The sequence below is a fragment of the Papio anubis genome, chromosome 15 (assembly GCF_008728515.1).
Source record: "Papio anubis isolate 15944 chromosome 15, Panubis1.0, whole genome shotgun sequence".
Lineage (NCBI taxonomy): Eukaryota > Metazoa > Chordata > Mammalia > Primates > Cercopithecidae > Papio > Papio anubis.
Genome location: NC_044990.1, coordinates 17,937,262 through 17,964,088, shown reverse-complemented (window position 1 = coordinate 17,964,088; position 26,827 = coordinate 17,937,262). Strand labels below are relative to the sequence as shown.

The 26,827-nt window shown below is 41.4% G+C and overlaps 1 protein-coding gene across 3 annotated transcripts in view; it reads left to right on the top strand.

Annotated features, from left to right (window-relative positions):
• LHFPL6 (LHFPL tetraspan subfamily member 6) overlaps positions 1 to 26,827 on the top strand; it is a 261,438-nt gene that overhangs the window by 216,303 nt on the left and 18,308 nt on the right. For all 3 annotated transcript variants that reach the window (XM_003913796.5, XM_009191815.4, XM_009191814.4), the window contains exon 3: positions 9,002 to 9,100. In XM_003913796.5, coding sequence (XP_003913845.1) covers positions 9,002 to 9,100 — 99 coding nt within the window. The remainder of the gene's footprint in view (positions 1 to 9,001; positions 9,101 to 26,827) is intronic.

Below are 26,827 nucleotides of genomic sequence, written 5' to 3'. Positions count from 1 at the left end.
TGAGACGGAGTCTCGCTCTGTCACCCAGGCTGGAGTGTAGTGGCGTGATCCTGGCTCACTGCAACCTCTGCCTCCTGGGTTCAAGCGATTCTCCTGCCTCAGCTTCCTGAGTAGCTGAGATTACAGGCATGCACCATCGCGCCCAGCTAGTTTTTGTATTTTTAGTAGAGACGGGGTTTCACCATATTGTCCAGGCTGGTTTTGAACTCCTGACCTGGTGATCCATGCACCTCGGCCTCCCAAAGTGCTGGGATTACAGACATGAGCCACTGTGCCCGGCCGATATATTCTATAACTACGACCCGATATCTGGACTTCAAAAACACATGTGTACAAAAACACATTTTTCTGAGGATTTTAAAGTACTAAATAAATAACATTACTACTATTTGATATTTAACAAATATTGTGAATGAGTGAGTTGGATGCAAGTAAACATAGAGTGTGTGGCCTTCCAGGACGTGTAATACTTACAAATAACTGCAATGTAAGATGGTCAGCCTCAATTAAAGGGTAGAGAGTACATCAAAACAGCAGCTCCCAGGAGAGGCAAAACCTATAGCTCATTGCTGAGATGACCAGGAAAGGCAATGTGTTGAGGCTTCTAGACCTTAAGTGGTAGTATTTTCTGAACATTAAAGCAAGCAGTGAGAGTGTCTCAGTCAGAGAGAAGGGATTTAACTTCCAGAGATGAAAAAGCTCAAAATGTATTCAAAGAACCAGTAGTAGGTGTGGTAAGTCAGGGATCCCCAGTCAGAAATGCCTTTGAGACTGGCCAGGGCACCCAAGCAGTTAACAGGATGACCAGGACCTGGCTCCAGCCAGCCACTTGCAGGCTCTGTATTGGCATATGTTTCAATTATTCAAGAGATACAAGAAATCTGGACTTAGAGATGCTAAGTCCCACTTAGTAAAACATGATGGTGGTCAAATCCAATATGTGTCTGGTTGAACTCAGATTATGGGTGGAGAGTGTGTGACCATGGAGTGGACTTATGTCCAAGCACTGGGATCATGACAGGTGGAAAAGAGGCCTGGTCTGGGATCCAGGAGGCCCGGTATTAATCTGAGCTCTGCGTCCTTGGACAGGCTTCTTACATCCTCTGTGCCTCGGTTTCCAGAAAGCACTTTGATAGGAGGTATGGTTTACTAGAACCCAACCAAGCCTTCTTTTTTTTTTCCTGTAGACTAAAGAATGTACTCCTTGGGTTTTCAAGGTCTGAAGAATTACACTACTGACCCCTGCTCTTGTTCCTTCCCCACCACTGTATTTGTTTTATTGTTACATTTCTTGTTCTTACATTTTGTAAAGGGGCCATTATCTAGGGATGAAAATGGACAAAACTCGTGTACATAAATTAGCATATGGAGAATTTGAGATGGAAACATGCCAGCCTCTTCCAAAGAGAAGTTCAGATAACAGGCTGCAAGATTGAGCAGCTTTCATGAGAACAGTAAAGAAAACAATTTCCCTCGGTGCTTACCACAGAAAGGAAGATAAAGGAACTGGAGGATGGATAAAAGTATCCAAAACACATAAAAGATGAATTGATGGGAAACACTGGTGTGACCACTCAAGGGGCCAAGGGTGGAAAAAGTCATTCCATTAAAAAAAAAAAAATAATAAACAGCGGAAAAAGAATGGAGCCACAGTCATGGAAAAAAGTGAGATCACATTTAAAAACTTGCAAGATTGGCCTGGAAAAATAAGGCTTTATGAGTTTAACATGAGGACTCTATTCTTACCACCTGTGGAGAGTAACTGGCATTGGCTGACTAGAGGTTTGTTTTGCCTTCTTGGCAGGAGCTGAATTGTTATGTTAATCGTCCGCTGGCTAAGTGTTAAGTACTGTGTTTGAATAGAAAGAGTTTTGCAGAAGGGAAAATTCCCAGCCCCAGGTTCTTATTCCGACCACTGAGCTCTTTACAGACTTCAGACTTCACACACTCAAATTCAAAGAAGCAATTAGTATCATGGCCGATATTTCTAGCATTTTGTGAAATCGAACAGAGTTTCTACTAGGAGCTCTCCTGCAGGTGGTTTACGGCCAGAGTGTATCCAGGCTCAGGTTTGGGCCCAAGGGCCCATTTGGAGCTAAAGAACAGACTTTCATCACAGCAGCATTGCCCACCTTTTTAAAATTATCTATGCCAGCTCTTTTCCATTCACATTGGCTTCTTCTTAGAGGTCATTCCACTGACTTGGCTTTTAAAATATTGTAATTGTCCTTGAACAGGGTGAGCCCCAAAACCTCAGGGCACTCAGGATGAAATGGTGTAGTAGTCAATGCATTATTAAAATGAACTTTTCCAAATTTAAGATTTATCATCTGTTGGATTATTGCTTTTTCTTTTTTAGGAGGCAGCATCTCTGTACAATCCTAAAACCTCTTTAAAAACGATCTTCCTCGTGGCCTTTTGCCTCTAGATTGCTGATTGCAGCAAGGTGCTGGTAGAAACTAAAGATTGAACTAATTTGCAGTAATTTGTGATTGACTTATGACCCCTTAAAAGTTGCAAATCTTTGGGGTTGCAGAAATAGATTGCTTCTTAATTGCAAATGAGCTTGTAGCTGCACATGACCTCACACCCCTTCCTGCAACCCACCTTGATTCCCACCTTCCTCAGGTTGCTGACTTGCTTCACAACATCTTCCCTCACTTTCACTCCTATGCACAAATTTCCAAAACGTGTGATACTGTGAGTTTTTTTTATGTTGTCTTTTATGGCAGTGACAAAGGAATTTGGTTGAAATTAAGCCCATGTTGTAACCACAAGGTTTAGAAGTCTAATAAAACCCATGCAAATAATATTAAAGCTTGTAAGCTAGAGATTCTAACTGAGCCACTTATAGAAGCAAGTTAGGCAACTAGAGGTTTTAAAATCTGTCAGGTCACTAAGACATCATTTGAGCAATTACTTCAAATTCCAGAAAATTTTCTGGGCTCCATTTCTGCATACTGTATGATACCCAAGTGGTATCTAATTCAGGGATTTCTAAACGGTGCTTCCAACAAACATTGATTTCCACAACGCAGGCTAAGATTTAACACTGCTGGAACTGAACAATGGCAAATTTCTTCCATTAAAAAGATGTTCTCAGTTTTACATTTAATTGCTTCTACTTTACTTTGCAAAACAGTACTTCAGTATAGACAACAAAATGCTAGTTGACTTCAGTCCTCTCCCAAAAGGCAGTTAGTTAACATTCGAAGTATCCTTTTCAGAAATCTACATTTCAGGAGAGGTTAGTTAGCCTGTTCATTTCCTAACCAAAGACCATACCACAGACATGCTTAAAGGCCAAGCTTTAGAATACGATCTATACTTGCCCCAGAAGTTTAATAATTAGCATAAATTGTGTTTACAGATAATTTTTAATTAAGGAAATGGATGATGTTCAAGAAATACGGTGGGGTGTTAAGACCAGTATTGGCTCTTCTGCCCTTGTGTGAGTGGGCATGTACCAGAGTTTGACTGGTAAGAGAAATAAACTCTAGATATTACCAGCAGGAAGGGATGTAGCCTAGAGATTTAACGTTTTTTGTAGACCTACTAAGAGGTCTGAGAAAGTGAAGGTCAGAGAAGCTGCTTTGAAGAATTCAGGAAATCAGGAAGTGCTGGGATCAACAGAAGCTACAGCTGATAATCCACCCTTAGAGGGTGATGAGGAGGGGGACACCTGGAAATCACTCCCAAAATGTCACTGTCTGTCTGCAGAAAGGCTTGCCCCTGGCTGCAGGTGTGAATGTGGAATACCAGTTTATCTCTTTTATCTTTTATATTCCACATGAGAGCTTCTTATTGACACAGTATGACCCAGAACTCCCACTAGTGTATGAAATATAGTTTCCTGGCCTCTAGCCCTACCTAAAAGGAAGAATTTTAAAGAGCAGTGATGATTTTGATTGTTAACAAGCACTATTAGGCTTAAGGCCTAAGAATCTGACAAGTCCAGCATTCTTTTAAAATGTGTCTTATATCTAGCACAGCCATCCTCCAGTAGAACTACAGTTATGGAAATGGTCTGATTTACGCTGTCCAATATGGTAGCCACTAGTGCCAAGTGGCTGTCAAGCACTTGAAATGTAGTTGGTGCAACTGAGGGATTGAATTTTTGAGTTGTATTTAATCTTAATTAACTTACATTTAAACTTAAGGGGCTACCTGCGGCTATTGGCTACTGCTTGGGGCAGTCCAGGTTTAGCTCTCTCTCTTTGGACCTGTGCTCCCTCTCCGCTTCCATTTAATGGAAAATATTGTGGCCTGATCTGACTTAAAGTTTCCCTGAGCTGTCTCATAGTTGTCTATTGTGTGTTGAAAATTTCATGTGAGGTCCTTGTTGCAATGACTATATGATGGAGTTGTGTTGGTCATGGGGGCTGGTCACTGGATTTCACTGAGCTTACAGAATTGGTCTTCTGACTCTTTTTGGTGCCAGCTTACTAATCAACGTTTGTTGCATATTTGGCCAAATTTGATCTGAAACTCCCTTTTACCATAACATACAGTGGTAGCAAGTTAGTGGGGAGGCCACCGAAATGTCTACCTACATATTCTAATAATTGCGATAGCCAATTAGCCTGATCGTATAGTTTGTAACATACATTTTTCTCCCAGAAATCTTTCTCAAATTTTTGGAGTCTGCAGTTTCTTTCCTGCTAGCAAATACTAGCAGATGACAAAACAAGAACTACATAAATATTAATATAAAAATTCAGATAAGCTAGTTGCCCTCCACTGAACAACTTTTTAAAAATGTGAGCCTATGTTCATGGTATATTTTAAAAATTCATACATGTACCACAAATTTCCTGTGTATAAAATTGTTCCTAATTTATATGGTTGAATCTACATTTCAAAGTAATGTGGCTGGGTGCAGTGGCTCACACCTGTAATCCCAGCAGTTTGGGAGGCTGAGGCAGGCAGATCATGAGGTCAGGAGTTCAAGACCAGCCTGACCAACATGGTGAAACCCCGTCTCTACTAAAAATACAAAAATCAGATGGGCGTGGGGGCACGCGCCTGTAATCCCAGCTACCCAAGAGGCTGAGGCAAGAGAATCGTTTGAACCCGGGAGTGAGCCAAGATCGTGCCACTGCACTCCAGCCTGTGAAACAGAGCAAGACTCCATCTCAAAAAAACAAAACAAAACAAACAAAAGAAAACCAAAGTAATGTAACCCACCCTAGGTTTGGCTGCTTGCTGGTAGAAAGCCAGACAGAACACAAGAGACAAAGTTTGGTGGGAGGAAAATCAGGTTTAATCGGATAACCAGCAACCTGAGAAGATGGCAATCTAGTGTTCTAAACACCATTTACATTTTAAAATTTACCATAGGGCTTTTAAAGGGAAACTTGGTATAGGAGACATTCAGGAGTAGTGCAGGGTGCACGGTCTGTGTATCTTGTTCTCGTTAAATTGAACTAAACATGGTCTGAGAAAACCTCCATACTTCCATACGTAAGTTCTTGAGGATGAACCATAACCTGGCTTAGTAGGTAGACTTAGTAGAAAACCTAATTTAGGAGTGTGCTTCTGTAACAATAGCTGCATCTCAGCCAATCCCAGCAGCCATACTTCCAACAACGCATATGCTGCTGACTGTTCAAACCATGTTCAGATAAGCCAAACACCAAGCTGTGACCAGTCCATCTGTTTCTGTACCTCACTTCTGTTTTCTGTATGTCACTTTCCTTTTTTTGTCTATACATTTGCTCTGACCATAAGGTATCCCTGGAGTCTCTCTGAATTTGCCATGATGCTGGAGGCTGCCTGATTTGTGAATTTTTTTAACCCTTACTCAATTAAACTCTGTTAAATTTTATTTTCACATTCTGACGGCCATCTTGGGTAACTGCCTGTCCGGAAGTCTGGTTGGCATTATCTTGACTTTGATGATGGTGGGCTAGTGGTGGACTCTTCCTAAGTGGGAGGATTCTGCCATGGGGCTCCAGCCTGGTTTGTTTCAAGAGCAAGAGCATAATTAGATAAGCATGCATTGTTGGAGGGGAGTGTCTAGAGAGGGAAGGAATGAAGGGGTGAGAGGGGAGAGAAGGAAGAAAAAGAAAGTGGGTGATTTTTAAAACCAAGGTCCCTGGTTGCAGTATCACCAAAACAGCTGAGAATTCCACAAAAGACTCTGCCAAGTGTTCTGCCCCTTGGAGAGCCCCTGTTCTAAGTGTTCCTTCCATATGTAAGCTCCTTTCTATTTAGTGTCCCAAAGTGACGAGCATAAGACTGGGCCAAACTAGGTGTTTTCATGACTTCATGGCACATAGTTTTTACTTGTAATGAAAAGAACGTTAGCAAATAACACTGTTTTTCATTTAGTTGTCTATCAGGTAAGGAGGAGATTACTGATAGCTTAAATCAGAAGTCTCCAACCTGTTTTTCACCAGGGACCAGTTTCATGGAAGACAGTTTTTCCATGGACTGAATGGAGGAGGATGGTTTCAGGATGATTCAAACACATTACATTTAGTGTACGCTTCATTTCTATTATTACATTGTGATTATATAATGAAATAATTTTATAACTCACCATAAGGTAGAATCAGTGGGAGCCCTGGGCCTATTTTCCTGCAACTAGACAGTCCCATCTGAGGGTGATGGGAGACAGTGACAGATCATCAGACATTAGATTCTCATAAGGAGAGTGCAACCTGGATCCCCTGCATGCGCATTTCACAATAGGGTTCGTGCTCCTATAAGAATCTAATACTAGGCTGGGCGCAGTGGTTCTGTCATCCCAGCACTTTAGGAGGCTGAGGCGGGCGGATCACCTGTGGTCAGGAGTTCTAGATCAGCCTGGCCAACATGGTGAAACCCCGTCTCTACTAAAAATACAAAAATTAGCTGGGTACAGTGGCAGGCACCTGTAATCCCAGCTACTCAGGAGGCAGAGGTTGCAGTGAGCTGAGATCACACCACTGCACTCCAGCCTGGGTGACAATGCGGGACTCCGTCTAAAAAAAAAAAAAAAAAAAGAACTGATGCCACTGCAGATCTGACAGGAGGCAGAGCTCAGGTGGTAATGTGAGCAATGGAGAATGGCTGTAAATACATATGAAGCTTTACTTGCTTGCCTGCTGCTCACCTCCTGCTCTGTGGCCCAGTTCCTAACAGACCGTGGACCCATACTGGTTCATGGCTCAGGGGTTGGGGCCCCCTGGCTTAAATGTTACTATTTTTCATTTTTCTTGCACTTAAATACTTTTTGTCCAGATGCCTTTCTGTATTTGTCATCCTTTAAAAAAAATTGCTCACAGGATCTTCTCAGAAACTGGTGCTTCCTATTAAGACCTGAGTATCACAGACATGATACCTCATTGTTTATTAAACATTCATGGAATTCAGTTTACACAAAGCTTGGCATCCTCATTCATAATTTCTTTACTTAATGGTGCCTAAAACTAGTTTGGAGTTGTCTTTAGAATGCTATACATTCTATCCTAAGGGAAAAAGCCTAAGGAAATTGGCCACTAGGATATTTTGTCTCGTCAGCAAAAGATTGTATAACTGCTTTCTAGATTATTCTTCAGCTTCAACATAATTCATATTTATGCAGTTGCATATAGGACATCCTGGGACTAGTGATTCACAGTTTCAATGATTCTTTTAGCACTCCCACAAGTAGATGGCCCTGTGCATTGCATATAGAAGGCCCTTCATGTCGACCAAGGGGCAGACTGGGGAAAGCATTACCAGGGTAGGAAGCGTATCAGGATGGGTGTGGGGGTGAGGGAGGCCTTTCCTTAGAGCTCCACAGAGTGGTTGAGGACAGGGATGGAAAGCAGCTTGCTCTCCCTTAGTTACCTGTGAGGAAGCAGATTATTTGTATGGATTACTACTGCTCAATTTATCCACCAGGGGTGATGGGGGTGGGGAAGAAAAGGAAAAAAGAAGGCCGGGAAGGGACGTGGTGCAGAAATATTGAAGACCTCCTCTCGTAGATACATTCTAGGCCCTGCCATCCTCCTCCACATTACCATATTAATAGATTTTCTCATTTAGGGGTCTCTCTTGTTCAGCACCTGATAAGCCACTTCCCCCACATTAGACTACCTATCTGTTGGTCCTATGGGTTCAGCACATTTGTGGTACTCACAGGTGTTGATAACACCTGTGATTGACACAACAAGATCTCACTTTCAGATTAGCACACAAATTCAAATAGTGAGTGCTTAAATCTCATTTAGCTTCTTGTAAAACCGTATGAGGCTTTGATGCAAACTAAAGACTCACCAATTGAAAGCTGTCAGCTCAGAGAGTGCTGCCAGGATAACTTAATTTATATTAAGATAAAACCGTCACTTTCTTCAGTTTAGTCATCAAAATTTTTGGTTTTAGCTGCAAGGGGTACTTAGATTATAATAAATGTCTGTCTTCCTGAGTCTTTCTGAGATGCGTGGATGCTCAGTGATTCTCCACATCGCACAGTAATGGGCAGGACAGTTCAGAGGTTTGAGGTTTGATGAATGTGCTGAGGCCATTCATGAAACTCTATGTTCTTTCTGCCCCTGGCAAAATTTGACAACACTGAAACACTCTATTTTGAGCCTTAAATAGGAAACAAAAATCTAATGAATAATGAATGATGAATTTAGAATAATGAATAAGAAATTATAACCTATTAGGAACTTTTGCTTGCTCTTGAAATACTTGTTTGCATGGATTAATGGTGGAATTGGTTGGCTTTTTACAAGAATGATTTAAAAAGCTTCTGAATGTATTACCTAAACAGGATTTGCAAGGCTTTTAATGCTTTAAAAGGCAAAGTTGGACCCAAACTGAGCTGTCAAGTGTTTTTTTTTTTTTTAAGCTGACTTGAAATTGTTGTTGGAGGCAAACTGACCTTAGATTGCTTAAAAGAGTTGTGGCTGGTGCTGTCCAAAAAGCAGACGCTACAGTCTTGTTCTATTGCTAAATATTGATCCCACCACCTTTATCTAGTGACGCAGAGAAGCACTGGTAAAGCCCTCTTCTTATCTCTTTGCAGGCTTGTTGATTGGTGCTGGCTGTGCTCTCTACCCCTTGGGCTGGGACAGTGAGGAAGTCCGGCAGACCTGTGGCTACACTTCTGGCCAGTTTGACCTGGGTAAGCTCTCTTCATGGATGGCACTCCTTTTAGAAAAAGAACCTTATCTGATGTTTCACAGAAGCAGAAAGTGGAAAGGGGACAGATGAGAAAACCCTATCTGGGTATTACAGCCAGCAAGTCACGTGTAACAGTATAAATGTATCCATTTATTTAGTGAAGAGCTATTGATAATCTACTGTTTGCTGAGTGCTATGATGAGTATCATAGATGCAAAGATAAGAAATGGCCCCTGTCCTGAAGAGTTTATACTCACTGATTACTTCATTTTTCAAAATCATGTATGTTTTACCCATTGCATGGGCTAAAAATAATTCTGTAGAATTTGCAGTCTGAGAAGAGGCGGCAACAAAACAGTCAAGGAAATGATAATACAAGCTAAGCAATTCAAAGCAATTTCACATCAGTGGTCTAATAAGGCCACTTTGTCAAAGAGGTGAGAATGGAGTTCGGTCTTGAACAAAGTGCTACATACGGATTATCAGGATTAGGTGGAAGCACCTTGCAGGTGAGGAATACAGTACACCAAAGGCACAAGGAAAGAATGGGAAAAGCTCATTGGGAGACCGCAGGGATTCCAGCAACAGAAAGTCGGGTGCCACTCTGATAAATGTGATGATTGGGTGAGAGTTTGCATATTGATAAAGGGCTCTTAACTCACAAATTTGTTTTTCTGCAGACTAATAAGAAAATTTCAGGTAGTTTTCACTTGTAACCATACTTACTTATGTTGCACTCTATAAAATATTTTGCAGAATATTCCATGGTTTGCATCCTTTTAATTTGTAATAATTGGGTAATATTTCACTTGCTTGATAAACCTCCATTTACTTAACCACGTTCTTATTTCTTTCTAGCTGGGCATTTAGTCTATTTCAGTGTCTGTTGTTTTAAGACATGTTATGACGAGTAGTTTAATGAATATAAGTGCTTTTCCTACTGAATATTTTCTTAGAATCTTTTTCTAGAGTTGGTATTACTAGATCAAAGAATATGAACCCATAAAACACTTAGCATTGTATGGGAAAAGAAATGCATTTCTATTCCCCATTGCTAGATTCAAACCTAAGGCTCTTGTAGCAAATGGCAGATTAACAAGAGAAAAGCATACAAATTTATTTAAAATAAAAATTTCATGACACGGGACCCCTCATAAAGAAATGAAGACTTGGAGAAGCAGGTAAACCTGTATACTTTTTATGCTAGGTTTAATGAAGAAGTGGATTGTTGTGGAGAAGTGTGACTGGACAAACAGGGTATTATCTAGTGGTAATAAACTATAGAACTTAGCAAGACCTGTTTGTTCAGACTCCTCTCTGTGTCCTTATATTGCCGGAAGTAAGAATATTCCTCTCTCTTGGGTATAGTGAGAGCATCTCTCCAATGATGGTCTTATGATCTGCTTCAGAAGAAGGTCAGATCATCCTTTCTAGGTTTTATGACCTGCTTTGGGAGAGAAAGGCAGCAGGGGAATGTGAGAGAGACTTTCCTGCTTCTGCTGCTTTCTCAAATGCCAAGGTGCTGCATTTTAGGGTAGCATATCCTGAAGCCCATCACTATCAAGTGATAGCAAATATATTTTCCCCTACTATATGGATGGACAGACTGAGATTCTGATAATTAGTACATAGTCAGTTACTAACTTAGACATCTACTTTTTACATTAAATATTTTAAGTAGAAAAATTGTGAGGGAATTGGTCTAATAGCAGTATTACTATATTCCAAATATTAATTTTAAATTTTTATGTTAGAACGTCTATGAAAAAAACTTCTGTTGGATTCTGAGAAAAAGGGACAGAAAAAAGTATCAAAGGTCTGTGAATTTGAAAATGAAAAAATGAAGCAATTTTTATTTGACTTCATGGATGACAACCGCCCTACTTCTGTCGAATTAATACTGGCTCTTCTGGTACAGAAGACTGTTCTAAATACCACCTAATTTGCATGGATAAAACAAATAAGAGATTTCCTTTTAGCATTCTTCCCTCTTTGATGACAAGGCTTTCCTAAATCTGGTTTAGTTTGGGATTGCCATAAATGTAGAGAAGGGGAAAAAATGCTGAAATGCTGGCGTGCAAAGCTGACTGCCAACTTTTTTTTTGGAAAGCAAACTGTGTCTAGGGGAGATATTTTAATACAGTGCTTGGCATTTTTCTTTCCCTGGCGTTTGAGGCATTCTTGGCTGTTCAACACAGGCCTCAACTTGATTATGATCCTGTGTGTGCTGACCTGTTGTTATTGTGTATTGCTATATTAATTAGCAGATTATAATGAAGTTCAGGTCCTGTTATTGCTATTTTCATTACTGCACCTCAGTATTTTGTACGTCCCCAGCATTACAGAATAAAACTTTGAATGTCAAACTGAACGTTGAAAAATACTTGTCTCTTGCCGGGCGCGGCAGCTCAAGCCTGTAATCCCAGCACTTTGGGAGGCCGAGACGGGCGGATCACGAGGTCAGGAGATCGAGACCATCCTGGCTAACACGGTGAAACCCCGTCTCTACTAAAAAATACAAAAAACTAGCCGGGCGAGGTGGCAGGTGCCTATAGTCCCAGCTACTCGGGAGGCTGAGGCAGGAGAATGGCGTGAACCCGGGAGGCGGAGCTTGCAGTGAGGGGAGATCCAGCCACTGCACTCCAGCCTGAGCGGGGAGGTTAGTCCATAGCAATGTCCTCTCACTATTTTGTTTAACAGTATAAAACTGTTTACAGGTCGGGCGCGGTGGCTCAAGCCTGTAATCCCAGCTCTTTGGGAGGCCGAGACGGGCGGATCACAAGGTCAGGAGATCGAGACCATCCTGGCTAACACGGTGAAACCCCGTCTCTACTAAAAAATACAAAAAACTAGCCGGGCGAGGTGGCAGGTACCTATAGTCCCAGCTACTCGGGAGGCTGAGGCAGGAGAATGGCGTGAACCCGGGAGGCGGAGCTTGCAGTGAGCTGAGATCCGGCCACTGCACTCCAGCCTGGGCTACAGAGCGAGACTCCGTCTCAAAAAAAAAAAAAAAGAAAAGAAAGAAAGAAAAATACTTGCCTCTTTACTAGTGGTAATAGTTTTTTAATGTTAGTATACACTCTAAAACCACTCTGGCAATTTAAAAAACTATAAAGTTGTTTTCATTTCTGATCATGTGTTTCTAAATTTCCTTAGATTGGTTGATGAGGAAAAAAAAAAAAAAACTGGCATCATCCACAGATAAAATGAGTTCTAGGTCCACTGCGAAAGTTTTTTGGGGTTTATCAAGGTCTGTTTCTCTAGGTTACTGTTATCTTTTTGGATTCTGTTATCTATTCTTTGAAAAGATAGACCTAAAGAGAAAGTGTGGCATAGAGTTATCTCCTGTAGCCCATCCCACTTCACTTTCCTTTTTTTTTCTTTTTTTTTTTTTTTTTTGAGACAAAGTCTCACTCTCTCGCCCAGGCTGGAGTGCAGTGGAGAGATCTCAGCTCACTGCAACCTGCGCCTCCCAAGTTAAGCGATTCTCGTGCCTCAGCCTCGTGAGTAGCTGGGATTACAGGCACCCACCACCAGGCCCAGCTAATTTTTGTATTTTTAGTAGACATAGGGTTTCACCATGTTGGCCAGGCTGGTCTCAAACCCCTAACCTCAAGTGATCTGCCCCACTCAGCCTCCCAAAGTGCTGGGATTATGGGCATGAGCCACCCTGCCTGGCCCATCCCACTACACTCTTTATGCTTTCTACCTTTTAAAAATCATTACTGTTCCCCTGAACACTGATGAAAGTTGAGCTCCAGTGACTTAGTGAAGTCACAAATTGTGAAGTTAGATAGGGAGGGTCCCTGCTGAGCTTCAGGGTGAGGTCATGAGTGAACATTCTTGGTTAAGATGGCTCCAGCAAACACGCTGCTTGCCTCTGCCACACCTTGCCTCAAGGATTCTGAGAATCCGAGTTTGTTTCTGCCTCTTCGCAAAGGAGACAGCACGTAGACACTTCTTCCTCCCAAGGGTTGTGAAATGTTAATGTTATTAAAGCTCATGCCCTTCCTATTGCGCAATACGTGTCTCTTTTTTGGTGTGCTGTTTTTGATATGTTGTTACTCTCTGATCTGGAGCATCCTGAAGGAAATAATTGCTTTTGCTCCTACATAGAAGATTATTTAAATAGTGCATTTATCTCAATGAGTCAGCCAACAAATATTTATGGAGTGCTTATAATGTACCAGCCCATGGGCTAGGTGCTGGGGATGTGGCATCAGCAATGAGTAAAAAATGACACTATTCACTGCCCTCAGGGAACTTAAATTAGCAAGAGAGGCAGATGTTCAAAAAGATAATACAAATGTGAAATATGTTAGAAAGGAAAAGTGTTGGGTGCTAGAATGGAACTTGTGGTTGACTTGCGACATTATTCCACACTAGTTGGTGCGTCTAAACCAGAGCTTGGCAAACACTTCTATAAAGGGTCAGATAATATCTTCAGCTTTGTGAGTTATATAGTCTCTATGGCAGCTACTTAACTCTGCAGAAAAGATCGATGGCCCCAATAGAAGTTTATTTTTATTTTATTTTTTATAATTTCAACTTTTATTTTAGATTCAGTGGGTACATGTGCAAGTTTATTACATGAGTATATTGCTTGATGCTGAGATTTGGGGTACGATTGATCTCATCACCCAGGTAATGAGCATAATGCCCAAGAGTTAGTTTTCAACCCTTGCCCTGCTCTGTCCCTCCCCTTTTAGTAGTCCCCAGTGTCTATTGTTGCCATATATATGTCCATGAGTACATAGTGTTTAGCTCCCACTTATTAATACAAACAAGAACATGCAGTATTTGGTTTTCTGGTTTTATATTTACTCACTAAGGATAATGGCTTCCAGTTGTATCCACGTTGCTGCAAACGACATTATTTCATTCCTTTTTATGGCTGTGTAGTATTCCATGGTGTAGAATACTACATTTTCTTTATCCTGTCCACCATTGATGGACACTCAGATTGATTCTATGTCCTTGCTATTGTGAAGAGTACTTTGATGAACATATGGGGTACATGAATCTTTTTGGTGGAATGATTTATTTTCTTTTGTGTGTGTGTGTATATATATATATATCTCCAGTAATGGGATTGTTGGGTCGAATGGTAGTTTTTTGTTTTTTTTTTAAGTTCTTTGAGAAATCTTCAAACTGCTTTCCACAGCGGCTGAACTAATTTACATTCTCACCGAAAGTGTATAAGCATTCTTTTTTCTCCATAGCCCCGCCAGCATCTGTTGTTTTCTGACGTTTTAATAATATCTATTCTGACTGGTGTGACAGGGTGTATCTCCTTGTGGTTTTCCATTTCTTTGATAATAAGTGAGGTTGAGCATTTTCTCATGTTTATTAGCTGCTTGCCAATTAAACTTTATTTACAAAAACAAGCAGTGGAGCCACGGTTTGACAATCCCTGATCTCAGGCAAAGCATACCTCTGGTGTGCCAGAAATGGTTACGTTTCTCAGCTGTGTTCATTTATGGATCCTTGCAGCTCTCAGGGCAACTGGTCAGGACCCAGGACAACTGAAGACTCTGCACTGAGCAGCTCTATCCAATTACCCTAATACCCTGTGTATATACTACAGTTTTCTTGTTGGGCGGGCAGTGGGAAGGAAGGTGGGAAGCACTGTGCCTCAGCCTTGGTCACCCCACCCCTGACACTGGCATGGAAAGCGAAGGCTTAGGCTCATTTGGATCAGTGAGTCTAGAGGCATCTTGGGGAAGAAGGGACCCTATGCGTAAGGGAGAGGCCACACATTCCTGGCTCTCCCTCCTCTGGCAACCCCCTCTGACAATGGGGACCTGCAGGAGTGAGCAGCCTGCAGGGGTAGAGGTGGGCAGAAAAACTAGTCTGTGGAGCAGTCATCCCTGCAGCTGGCCTTCCCTAAGAACGACCAGCCTCACTGACACACAGTAATTTATTTCCATATTGGGTGATGTTTGAGGCCCGTTTACTCTTGCAACTGAAAGTAGTTGGACTTGTATTTAGTTGCTATCTCATATTTCAAGGGCACCTGACCTCACCTGGGAGATTCCTCAGGAAGTATTGTACAGGCAGAGCTCTCAGCCCTTGGAGGATTTAGGTAGGTAAAGGGTTTGAGTCTGTGTATGGTTTGGGGTGACACGGAGAGGTAGGTTGCAGAGAGGGCAGGAGGAAAAGTCAGGAAAGAGGCTACTTTATGTACTGCTTCCCTGTTTGGACAGGTTTTAATTCCAAGTATCAGCCATGGTACAAAATAATCCTTTATTTAATTTAAGAGAGCAGGAAGAGCCTCCCAAGGTCAGAACATTTAAACTGGGTTCAAAAATGTAAGTAATAGTTAGGCAAGAAGGATTTCATAAAAACCTCACATATGTAGTTGTAGTATAATGTGTAGGAATCTGAACAAAACCTGCTTTAAAAAAATATCTCTTTTCCTTAGGAAGGAGAATTGGAGAGAATTTTTTTATATGCCTTAAAAACAATTTTATAATCCTATTGATTCTTTCTTCAGCATTTTTATATTTTATTACCTGCAGGGCTCTGAAGCAATCTTGCAAAAGTATTCACTTTCACAAATCAAAGACTGTTACTCTGCTTACTTTTGGATCACACTAATTTATGAAGCAGCAAGGAGTAGGTGTGAATCCACACATTTTTTAAAACAGAGAAACAAGAGTTCAGACAGGCTGCATAATTCTTTCATTTGTGGTTTAAACGAGTATCCCATGTGATTTAGGTGCAAGTGGTCAGTGAGCATACTTTGAAAAACAATTGTCCTTAGTTGTATAGAAAAGTATTTTTGTTTCGTACTTTGCCTTGCTTAACAAACATTCATTATGTTTTGTATAGACTAGAATGCTTTAGGTGTAGGTTATAAAAGTCTGGCTCAAACTGGCCAAAGCAAAGAAGACATGTGATATCTCTTATTATAGCAAGGCAGGAGCTAAGGTCAGCTACAGACGACTGACCCAGGAGCTCAAAGGTGTTTTCCAGGGACATGTTCAGGAAGAACTGTCTGTAGATTGGCTGTAACCATGCGCCATCTGTACACTGGCTTCATTTTGACGTTAGTTCTCCCCATGGTTGTAAGTGTGTTTGGCACTTGTGGCTTTAAACATCCTTGTTCATGCCAAAAGGAGAGGACAGGCTTCTCCCCAGGAATGGACTCAGCATCTCTCTCCTCACTCTAATTGGGCCAACGTTGTCATGTGTCCACTCAAAGGGATAATGGCTGCCAGGGAATGCCACGTGCTTCTTATGGTTCAGCTTAGATGCACTTAGAGTTTTATAAGACTTGATTTTACTGAGAAGTAGTGGGATTTGTAAGAGGAAGATGAGATAAAAAGGAGAAAAGGCATTTTAGTCTTTTCTTTCTTTTGTCAGACTTCACTGCCTGTGGTCCTTCCATCAGTGCAGCCTGTGGTTGTGGACAGAGGGTCAGTCGTGGCAGGTGTTAACAATGCTGATTTTATTTATTGCTTTTTGAGAGAATAAAACAGTATAAGTGATAAGAATACATAGTGTCACAGCATCTGGCACATAATAAAAGCCCAGTAATGTTTACAGTTGGACAGGACCATTTAAATGCAGATTTGCTGATCAATCTTTATGCTGCCTTTTACATTCCACAACAGTGAGTTTGCGTTTACACATTAAGCATAAGGGCTTTATAATCAGGTTATCCAATTGATTTAATTCATGCCTCAGAGTTATTCTCATCCACCAAAGACTTCTCTAATTATATCCTTGTGATCAAAAGTAGTGTTTCAATTAATTTGTCTCGCTATTTTACCAAGTAAATTTGAGTAATTATTGCTTTCATTTTGCTATTTAATTTGATTAAGAAGCCATCAATGGTTCCTGTTCTTGAAATTATGCTGCTGGCTTCTTAAGAGCAGTGCCATAAACTCGAAACTCAGAGCCTCCCAGTGTTGATAAAGATGAGAGTCTGTTTCCTCCAATTTTCAATCAAAGGAAGAAATCTCTTCTACTCTAATCTGAACAGTGACTGTTCCACATCTCTTTGGACACATGTCCTTTAGCTCTTGACCCCTGACTCATGCTGTCTCGCCTCTCAAATCTAATCATACGTGAGAAAAAGCTGTTTGCAATTTCTGGCTAGGTCAACTGGGTACAAACGCAAACAAAAGTATAATTTTTTAAAAAAATTTTGAGCTCTTGGTGTTAGTGGGTGCTTCTCAAGCGAGGTAACCTGCTATTGGTCTCTGTGACATTTAACATGACTAGCTTCATTTTGGTCAGAAGTTACAAGGCTCCTATAACTCCTGTGGACTTTTTGCTTCCTGCTCAGGCGGGCCAGGCAGCTCTGTACAGTTTCTGCAGGCATCTGAGTTGTGTGCCAGAGCAAGGTTCTCCTGACTCAAGCAGCAAGTGTTTGCAGAGAGCAGCAGTTCAAGTGTCTGTCACTCAGCTCAGGAAGAGACTCGTAACACTTGATGCCTTGGTCATTGCTTAGAGTAAATGGATTATTCCATTATGAGATTGCTATTTGGGAGGCTGCTTAATAGTAAGGTATTGAATATGCACTGATATGTAGGCAAATGAAGGTCATTAATGCAGCAATGATGTCCACCTCCCAAATGACTATTAACTGAATATTTCCAAACTTTTGACACTTAAATCCAAGCCACTGGAAGTCATTTAGAAGGTCCAGCATGAGCCTGGATTTCCTCACCCAGAACTGTAGCACAGGAGAATGACAGGAAAGCCAGGCAGCTGCTGTGAATTCAACAGACCTAAATTGGATAGGAACCCATGGGGCCACTTAGGAACTTGGCTCCAAATGATGCAGGGAAACTTCCGCAGGCCAAGGGAGCCCACCCTGGCCAGTGATGACATGACTGAGCAAAGTGTTCAGGCACCCGCAAGGCAACAATAATCAGCTTTTCTGGTTACTCAGCCTTTCTTAGGGGCCGCTTTCCATCAGATAAAGAGTTTTCTGCCTTTACTCTGGAAGTAGGGAGAATGCCACGTTTTTCCAGGGACGTTCATTCAACCTGCCCATTCCAGTGCGTTCCACATTATCAAAATCAGAGCGGGAACATTTCTACTTTATAACTTAGTAAACACCTCTCATCCTGCTTTGGGAAAAAGGACCCCATTTTGTACAGTCATAGATTCAATTTGATCTGCTTCCCTAAGCACAGCTTTGCAGGTCCCAGATGAACCTGTGGGATAGGATTTTTCAACTTTGGTGCCTAGCTTGGTGTTTGGTGTTCAATAGATTCACTTACTTCCTCAGCAAATATTAAGCACATTCTAGGCATCAAAATTTGTGCCACAAACATAAAATTGTGAATAAGATAGACATGATTCTTACTGGCATGTCATATATCTGCCATCTATTGAATGGTTAAAAATTTGGGAGAATGAGAGGAAAGGAAAAAGGGAAGGAAGGAAGAAAGGAAGGAAGAAAAGGAAGGAGGGAGGAAGGGAAGGAAGGAAGGAAGGAAGGAGAAGGGAGGAAGGAGGGAAGGAAGGAGAGGGAGGGAGGGAGGGAGGAAGAAAGACAACCTACTATGAATTTTTGATCGCAGAAACAGCAGCTGCCATCATGTTTCCGTATATATTTGGCCACTGATGTCCTGCCAAGAATCATGGCATCACTCGTTAAAGGACTAATGGCCTAACCACCTCCCAGAAAAAAAATTACAAAACCAAGTCAGGGTAATCATTTAAAGAACCAGATACCCTGATAGATGGGGAAAAAACATGCTCTACATTCTCTTTTTCTCAAGTCTATTTTGGCTTTATTTCAGTGTGGTTCATTCCTACTCTTTTATTTATGCCTTTGTAAAGCTTCATTCAGTGGCTCGCAGAGATTTATAGCAGGGGAATTCAAGCAATTGCGGGAAAAAGGAAATCTCTTAGAAAACCTGTGGGAAATAAGATTTCTTGAGATATGGTTACAAAACTATTGGGGAGAATATGCTAGTCTCTTTTTTAAAGATTCTTCTTCATTTTTTTTCAATGTTGTCCTTTTATTAGTTTAAAAAGAAAAAAATATGTACCTGAGTTTGCCTTTTCAATGTAAAATACTTAAGGACATTTAGGAAATTGAGCTGTTTCATTCTAATTATTTTTTGTATTATATGTTCTCAACCATTATATTGTTTCCCATCATTTCAGCCAGAATATATAAAATATAAAAGATAAAGAAGCCCCTTTTTATCATTAGCAGCTCTGTTGTCAGATAGTCATTCCTGAGAGCTGCAGACATTTGTAGAATGCTGTTGCCCTTGTACTGAGAAATCAAGACTGAAATAATTTTTTTGTTCTTTCTGGTTTTGTTGTTGTTGCTTTGCAATTGTTTTATGTCACAGTTATTGATTATTCATTGCAGTCATTATTGATACCTGTCTCTCTTTATTCTCTCACTTCTAATTTGTGCCCTTTGTAAAGATCATAAATCATTTTAAAATCATACTATGAAAGAACAATCTTCAGTCCTTTTTTCTGAGGATTTTGTATCTTTTTTATGTTGTTGTTGTTGTTGAGACGGAGTCTCACTCTGTCACCACGCTGGAGTGCAGTGGCGTGATCTCAGCCCACTGCAACCTCCGCCTTTCAGGTTCAAGAGATTCTCCCAACTCAGCCTCCCGAGTTGTTGTTGTTGTTGAGACAGAGTCTCACTCTGTCACCACGCTGGAGTGCAGTGGCGTGATCTCAGCTCACTGCAACCTCCACCTTTCAGGTGCAAGAGATTCTCCTGACTCAGCCTCCCGAGTAGCTGGGACTACAGGCGTGTGCCACCACACCCAGCTAATTTTTGTATTTTTAGTACAGACAGGGTTTCACCATGTTGGTCAGGATGGTCTTGACTCTTGACCTCGTGATCTGCCCACCTCGGCCTCCCAAAGTGCTGAGGTTATAGGCATGAGCCACCATGCCCGGCCTGTTTTTTTTTCCTTGTCGCCTACTGCAACCTCTGCCTCCTGGGCTCAAGTGTTTCTCCTGCCTCACCTTCCCAAATAGTTGGGATTGCAGGTATGCACAACAATGCCTGGCTAATTTTTGTAATTCTTAGTAGAGACAGGGTTCACCATGATGGCCAGGCTGGTCTCGAACTCCTGGCCTCAAGTGACCCTCCCACCTCGGCCTCCCAAAATGTTGGGGTTACAGGCATGAGCCACCATGCCCGGCTGGATTTTGTATCTTTGAAGCATTGATGTTTATATGTTCTGGCTACTAGTTTTTAACCTCCTGATTTGGGGTCATGTTTTGGATAGGTGGAGATGTTATTAATACTTTTTGAGATATCTGGCTAAGTAAGCTACTCTGGGTTAGCAACTGGATGTTTTGATGAATTGGTAGAAGAGTTAAATGTTACGGTAACCTTTGATCTTCAGATCGATTTTTAACTTAAGGTCTCCAGACCAATTAAGTGGTTCATAGCGCATCAATAGGCTTCAGAGAAATTGAGAACCTACTGAAATGCTATGCAATTTTCATAGGCTTTTGGACATGTGCTTTTTTCTGGAGAGAGTATTCATAGCTTTTTGTTATTATTCAAATGGATTTCTGACACCTGAAGACTTAGAACCTATAATAGAAAACATTTGGAAGTCTTACATGGGAAAACTTAGAGGTCTGAACTCTAGACCTCACCTCCCGACAATCCTCAAATTCCCCCAGAAAGCTAGAACACAATTGAACCCCTTTGACTTCATTTCATTATTTGCGAGAGTATTTGTTAAGGGATATTATACAGAAACGCACCTCTGCTTACAAGAAGCATTATGCAAATAAGTACTCCCATACAACAGTTCTTTTTTATTTTTATTTTTAATGACATTTTTGCCTTTTTTATTATTTCAATTTTTATTTTAGATTCAGAGGGTACATGTTCAGGATTGTTACATGGATATATTGTGTAACACTGAAGTTTGGGGTACAACTGATACCATCACCCAGGTAGGGAACACAGTACCTGAAAAACAGTTTTTCAGCCCTTACCCCTCTCCCTCTTGCCTCACTGTAGTGATGCCCTGTATCTGTTGTTCCCAGGTTTATGTCCATGCCACATACCAGTTCTAATTCAAAATCACATCTGTGAAAATGAGTGTTCAGCCTTCTTAGTGAATTGAATATGCTTCCACTTAGGATCTTAGCCAGTTTCATTAGTGCCACTGTTGGAGACGGTTCTTCACAGATCTCTTGTGTCTTCGCACAACTTGTCAGCAGAGACACTCTATTCTGAACTATCATTTCAAAGATGTTTGTATAGTAAACAGTCTTGGAAGTAGAGCAGAGGACAGGTGTGTTTAGTGTCCATTATAATAAAAATGATACCTTTCTCTGGGGTAAATAAAGATTGAGCAGATTTTATTGCAGTCCATTATAAAAGATTCAAGTTCCCTTCGTTTGGGTTCCTCAACTGTGACACAGACCCACTATGTTTGCTGCATTCACCTGGGCTGTTTTGCGTCAGCCCCTGTGAGGTGAGGGCGACAAGGGGAGTGAATATAATAAACATCAAGTTCACGCTGCCTGCTGTGCTGTGATTAATACAGTCCTTTATCTCTGATCCAGGAGTCTCCTATCTTTTGACGGCATCCAAAAATTTGTGATAGTATAACTTATTACATTGCAAATAGAGTAAAATATCAGACCCTTCACAGTTCTTGAGACTACTGTTACAATGCCTATAGTTCCTTGAAAAATACTTCATCATAGACAGTGATATATGCATATTATTTAAGGGAAACCACAACTCAAGTACATACTACAGACTGGATACTCATGGATGCTAGTACAAGTGGTTCTGTTATTCATATCTTGACTAACACTGGAAGCTTTACTAATTAGCACAGCAATGATCAAAATGGACTTTTATTGGTAGAATTAGATCTTATTAAATAGCATGATGAGTATTAAAAATGGACTTTCATTGGTGAAATTAAAGATACTCAAGATCGTGGATTGGTAGAATTCACATAAGTAGTTAGAGACATTCCCTAATTTTGCTTGAAAGAATTCAAGCATTCATCCAGTCACAGTGTTATCACTCTACGTCTAAGTGATATTCAAAATATTTAATAATCAATATGTCATAGGTTGTAAAAAACACTAGCTAAAACAAGTACTGGCCACATGCAGTGGTAGGCTCCCATGGGGGCCTCCATTGCCAGGCATTAGCTCTTTGGTTTCTGGGATGTGAGGCAAGGATTCCCTAGAGTTTTCAAGGGAAGAAAGGGTTTTGGGGGAACTGGGGGCAGTGGCTGTTTACCTACAAACAGGTACATATTTTAGTATTTTGATACCCAGTACAGCCTTACTGATGCATTGCATCTGTGCCCTCAGTGTTCTTGGGAATGGTATCCACGGCTTGATCATCCCTAAAGTGTTCAGTTTCTAGTCTCTGGTTTGGAAGATTTCTGGTTGTTTGTTGCCAAAGAGAACAGAATCCTGCCATGGAACCTTGCTGCATTTTCCCTAGTGGTTTTTTTCAAGACGTTGGTCGTCCAAATACCTAAAAAGAGAGTTAGGACTTAACTAGATCCCAGGTCAGTTTGATGTTTTGTGCCTGCTTTTTGATGGCTATTTGTTGAATAAGTGTCTGTATGTGTAGGAGGATTTGTTCTGTGACTTGCTTTCATTATAAGTTGGAAATGAGATTGTGGAAGAGTATCTTACCATGTCTCACACTTTTTCAACAGATTGTAATTTACCAAAAAGAGTCTCAAGGCTATACTTGACCAAATTGAATGAGGTTCATTCCCAAGAGCTACTGTACAAGCCAAAAGGGATCATCAAGGAAAACCTTTTAGATTGAGGCAGCTAACAAACATCAAAGCAGTGCTTGCTGCAGTTCCGTTCCGGTTCTCTAGGTATGTAACTGGATACCTAGAGAGTATATTCAGAGACTGCTTGGTGGCCAATGGAAGTATAACCCGTAGAGACGGGGAGGGCAGATACATCATATCAGGATGACATGCAGCACCTCTTCACATGGGTGTTATAGGAAAATGGCTGCAGCCATAGTTCACATGGAGGAGCAGCAATAAGAGACAGACTGGTTCTTGGCACACTCTCTTCTGGGCAGTCCGTGAGCCAGAGGAGCTGGATTTCAGGTATTTCCAGCCTTTATAAATAGCAGCTACAGACAGAAACTGAAGGATAATCTTCATCACCATACACTACATAAAGCCCGACTGGTTATCTTAGCCACCCCCACCTGGAGATCAGATTCTGTGACAGTTCACAGTGTGAACACAAAGACCACCACTATACACTGAGCCAACGTGTTTGCTTTATCATCTTAACAGGACGTGATCTCTAAGGAAAGTTTTAGAATGGATTCAGTGCTAAGGAGCAAGGATTAATAGCAGCTGTGCTAGCAGATACTCAGCTGGCCAGACAAGACAAAGGGTAAACCATTTCTTGTGTGTCAGTGGCAGAAATATGTATGTTAAGAAAACTATTGGGTGGGGGATTGAAGGGTGCAGCAAACCACCATGGCATGTGTATACCTATGTAATAAACCTGCACATTCTGCATGTGTATCTCAGAACTTAAAGTTAATTAAAAAAAAAAGAAAAGAAAGAAGACTATCCACCGGGCCACAGAACAGAGGTCCATTTGATTGGTGTGATCATAAGAATTCAGAAGCCGCTCCACTCATCCTGCTGAAATGTGGTTATGTTTCTGGAGGAGCCAGGGTATTTGTTTCCTTTGCCATTCTCCACATTGGGGGAATGCTAAATAGGCAGAGCATCTGCCACCCTTTCCATGGCATGTGCTTCCTACTGGGATTTCAGGATGGGATGACACGGGGCCTTGACTCAGTGGAATTTAGGAGGAAGGACCCTGGATGGATCTGATGGAAGGAAAAATAATGAGGTTTGGTGTGGTGTGAAAGGGAAACCCCACAGGACTCTAGATAAGAGGGGAAGTGCAGAGCGTTTGTTCCTGTGCAGCCATACCCAGCAACATCACCTGGACATCTAGTTCTCAGATCTTCCAGGGCCGGTTTCTGTGATTGGCCCATCTCTACTCTCTTCCCTGCCACGTAACCCTGCCCCTTTTGTTTCATATCAGTCTCGATTCCACAAGTAGTTTACTTATGTTGACATGAAGTAGAGTCACATACTACATAATGATGTTTCAGTCAATGATGGATCGCATGTGTGATGGTGGACCCACCAGATGAGGATGGAGCTGTGTAATAGAGTAGGCTATATCATCTAGGTTTGTGTAAGTACACTCTATGATGTTTGCACAATGACAAAATCACCTAATAATGCATCAGCAGAGTGTATCTCCATTGTTAAGCAATACATGCCCCAGTGTAAATATATATATATATATATATGGCCTGGTTTGTTGATGAAAAAATTTGTTGGTTTTTTTCCCACAGCTTTATAGCTTTTTGTTCTGGGTATGTGAAATTAAAAGGGTAGGCAGGTAATTATGTGGTGTAAGTACTCAAAGAGTCAGGGCTGCATTTTTGGATAAAAATAACCCAGCATCGCCAGCCTGCTTTAGACTGGGAGCCAGGAAATTACAAATTATAAACAAAGAATAGGACTCAGCTACTGAAGAGAACACATTCAAGAGACATGGGAAAGCCCTGTCGGTGTCTTGGGCAGCAGTGTTCTCATTGGGAAAGTACGGGAGATGGCTTACATCAGAGGTTGGCAAACTATGGGCCAAATCTAGTCCGCATGTTTCCGTAAATACAATTGTATGGGAACACAGCCATGCTCATTTGTTTATTTGGTGACCGTGCTTGCTTTTGAACTACAATATTTACTGTCTGGCTTCTTTCAGAATAAGGTTGCCAACCCATGACCTAAATGATCCTTCTCCTAGGTCCCTCTGTCTCTAGAATCCGTGATGCTGTGATGCTCTGGGTGGCAGAAGTGACAAGGATAAAGTCAAAGGGATGCAGAAACGGAGGGGTGACGCACTGGCTTTTGACAAGGCTTGAATTTAAAAGAGGCTCTGTCCTGTTCAGGTCTAATCCCTTTCCTCTAATCCCTCCCTCCCATCCCTTCTGCCTTCCTGTCTTGCCAGCAGCACTCACAGCTGGACCTGCCTGGGGATGACTTTGACTGCACAAAGAAATCCTGTAGTCTTTCTCTTTGGAAGACCCGCTTTGGTTGTATAAAATCCTTCAAACGTATCAGCTGGAAAACCCCCTTATTTTCAGTGGGAAATATTGTTTCCCACATCGAATATATAACTGCTTTACCTTGCCAGGCTGGGGAAATTTTGTGGAGGAAAATGGGCTCTGTGCCCCGATGTGTGGCCCTTGTCCTCTAGGCAGCTCCTGCTGGAGAAGATGGATGACACCCTGTTCCTTCCCCGCTGGACATAGGTCCTGCACACTCATCCACCTCCTGTATTATCTCACAGGAACGTCGTATGATTTGTGCTGGGATGTCATCTTTATTTAATGGATTCAGTTTGTAGATTGTTTGCTCAATTGGGTGTGGTTGGCAGGAATGGGATGAAGTTTTGTGTTAGGTGGGATGTGGCCAGAGGGTAGGAACCAACTGAGCCTCCTCACTGTGTGCTGTGCTTAACAGAGCCACACCTGCAAATGGAGTGTAAGAGAGTCATTGAGTATTTTCATGAGGAAAATTACAGAATAAAAATGGCCATTATGCGGGTGTCTCATTTTGCATGTCATATGGTCAGTACGTTTATTGATTTCTTGCTCCTTAAACTTACAAAAGTCCCCACTGATTTTGTATATACTTATACATATACATACACCCATTGTATTAGTCCGTTCTCACACTGCTATAAAGAACTACCTGAGACTGGGTAATTTATAAAGAAAAAAGGTTTAATTGGTGCACGGTTCCACAGGCTGTGGAGGAAGTGTGGCTGGGGAGGCCTCAGGAAACTTACAGTCATGGCAGAAGGCAAAGCGGAACCAGGCACCTCTTACCTGGCCGGAACAGGAGGAAGAGAGAGAAAGGGGGAGGTGTTACATACTTTTAAACAACCAGATCTCGTGACAACTCACTCACTATCGTGAGAACAGCAAGGGGGAAGCCCACTCCCCATGATCCAGTCACCTCCCACCAGGCCCCTCCTCCAACAGTGGGGATTACAGTTCGACATGAGATTTGAGCAGGGACAAAAATCCAAACCATGTCACATAGATATATTCAAATTTGTGTTTACATTTGTGTAATTCTGGTTTTGGAGTAATTTTAGATACATAGAAAAGCTACATAATAATACAAAGAAGTCCTATATTCCTTTCACCTGGATTCCCTTAATGTTTGATTTCAACACACCATCTTTATCAGTTCCGGCCTCCCTCCTGCCCTATTCCCTCCTTCTGAGACATGCTGTCCTCCCAACCCTAGATACTTAAGTGAGTAATTCCTAACAATAACCTTCTCTTATCTGGCAATACAATTACCAAATTAGGAAATTAACATTGATAAAATGCTATTATCTAATCTACAGATCTTATACTGATATATTTTACATACAGAATTATTAATAAAAGAAATGGAACTCATTTCCTTGTGCTGGGTATTGTTTGTCATGGGCTTTCTTTATGCTTATGGTTTTTGACTTGCAAAATATAACAAATGCAAAGCATATTTAAAATCTTCAGAGCCTCAAGAGCCAGGCACGGTGGCTCACACCTGTAATCCCAGCATTTTGGGAGGCCAAAGCGGGTGGATCACAAGGTCAAGAGATCGAGATCATCCTGGCCAACATGGTGAAACCCCGTCTCTACTAAAAATACAAA